The 1,630-nt window shown below is 41.6% G+C and overlaps 1 protein-coding gene across 2 annotated transcripts in view; it reads right to left on the reverse strand.

The window, feature by feature from the left end:
• LOC103469421 (SH3 and cysteine-rich domain-containing protein 2) overlaps positions 1 to 1,630 on the reverse strand; it is a 30,986-nt gene that overhangs the window by 18,388 nt on the left and 10,968 nt on the right. For both annotated transcript variants that reach the window (XM_008417078.2, XM_008417079.2), the window contains exon 2: positions 379 to 727. In XM_008417078.2, coding sequence (XP_008415300.1) covers positions 379 to 727 — 349 coding nt within the window. The remainder of the gene's footprint in view (positions 1 to 378; positions 728 to 1,630) is intronic.

The raw sequence follows: 1,630 nt of genomic DNA on the forward strand, positions 1-1,630 counted from the left end.
ATATATAAAGGGTTTAGAACACTGCCTGGATTTAAGTAAAATTTTGCAACAATAAAACTCATGGTTGAGGTTTGCGAAAGAGGTTCAGGTCAAATTGGAATGTAACTCAAAACATTCACATTTTTTGAACATATGAATGTTTTTTTCAAAGTTGTTTGCTAATGCCTGCTGATCAACTTCTCTTCTGCCTCTTGTGATGCCACTGACCTGAGTACGCAAAGCAGAAAGACCAGTTTCGTTTCTCAATGCACATTTTAACCTCAAASTGTTCAGTTGCACATACATTCCTACATCCCCCTCCACAAATGGTCATCAGTCTGTGCCAAATATRGCGACATGGAATCGTGTAATTTTGTGGGAACAGTTTTAGCACCTTACCCACTATCATGTGCTTGCAGTGCTGGCAGTTGGTGGGCTTCCGAAAGATGTGGTCCTGAAAACAGTGGTTAATCTGAGCTCGGGGAGGCTTTGCAGGCAGTGATGGAGAAAGGCTGAGAGACGGTGAGTGGGAACAGATGGAGGGGTTGGGGCTAAGAGACGGTGAAATGGAGGGTGAGCGTTCGCCAACGAGAGGGGAGCCCGGTGGCAGTGGTGGAGAAGGCGGTGGTGGGTCAGTGATAAAGTCGGCGGGCAGGCGAGCGTCGCTGTAGGACCTCTGAAAGAAGTTCTCCACGCTCTTGCTTCGCATCATGGTCTTGAAGGACAGCGAGCGTTTCAATCTCTGGAGCTGCACACATTGACGAAGACAGGAAGGAAAACAGAGGATAAACACGAGSTGAGCAGGAGGCAATAACACATGCTGAATGCACCCTCAGGACAGCACAAGCAATATCCCAGCATCCATAAACAAAACGCCGCGCTCGCACCAGTTCTCAATGGGAAAATGGGGTGACTCATAGCACGCGATATTACCTCATGTGAATAAAATATTAATAGCGAAGTTTCAAAGTTCTCTTAAGTGAGACAAAGTGTTCCTCATACGATTGGTTCATGGTTAAACAAGATAAGCCAATTCTCTTTATGACCACCTGCTGTTATATATTGAACTCTGCTGCGTGTAAATGGTTTTTCTTCAGTAKTGGTCAAAGGGAGGCGCCRTCATTAAACGAAATGGGTTTACGCAGTGTTATCATGTGTTATCAGCATGTCCAAGTGATGCTGGTAGTACAACCGACGACATAAAAGGTTTGCACTGAGAAAACGAGGCTAAATCAAAACATTACCGTAAAATTGTGCTGTGTAAAAGTCTTTCCTAAACCCTCACTTAGCAACCCAGGTGAAAGTGAAAGTATACTTTAGTATACTTCAAACATACTTACATTTGTGAAAGTACATTTTAAGTAWACTAATTATTAAGTGTACTACCTATAMGTATATCTGAAGTATACTAAAAATACACTTGTACCAATTTCGAAATTAGTACACACTTACACATAATTGTACCAAAATACACTTTTAATGTATTAAATAAAAGTATACTTTAAGAGAACAAAATGTTATTTTGTTCACTTAACATAAACAGACAAAGAAGACACCCAGAAATGTTTTTCCACCCCAGGCATCCAGTCATCATCAGTTCTTATGATGTCACATACATGGCGAGTCCACAACGTCTTAAAATTGTAAGTAT

This window comes from Poecilia reticulata, linkage group LG8 (assembly GCF_000633615.1).
Source record: "Poecilia reticulata strain Guanapo linkage group LG8, Guppy_female_1.0+MT, whole genome shotgun sequence".
Taxonomy (NCBI): domain Eukaryota; kingdom Metazoa; phylum Chordata; class Actinopteri; order Cyprinodontiformes; family Poeciliidae; genus Poecilia; species Poecilia reticulata.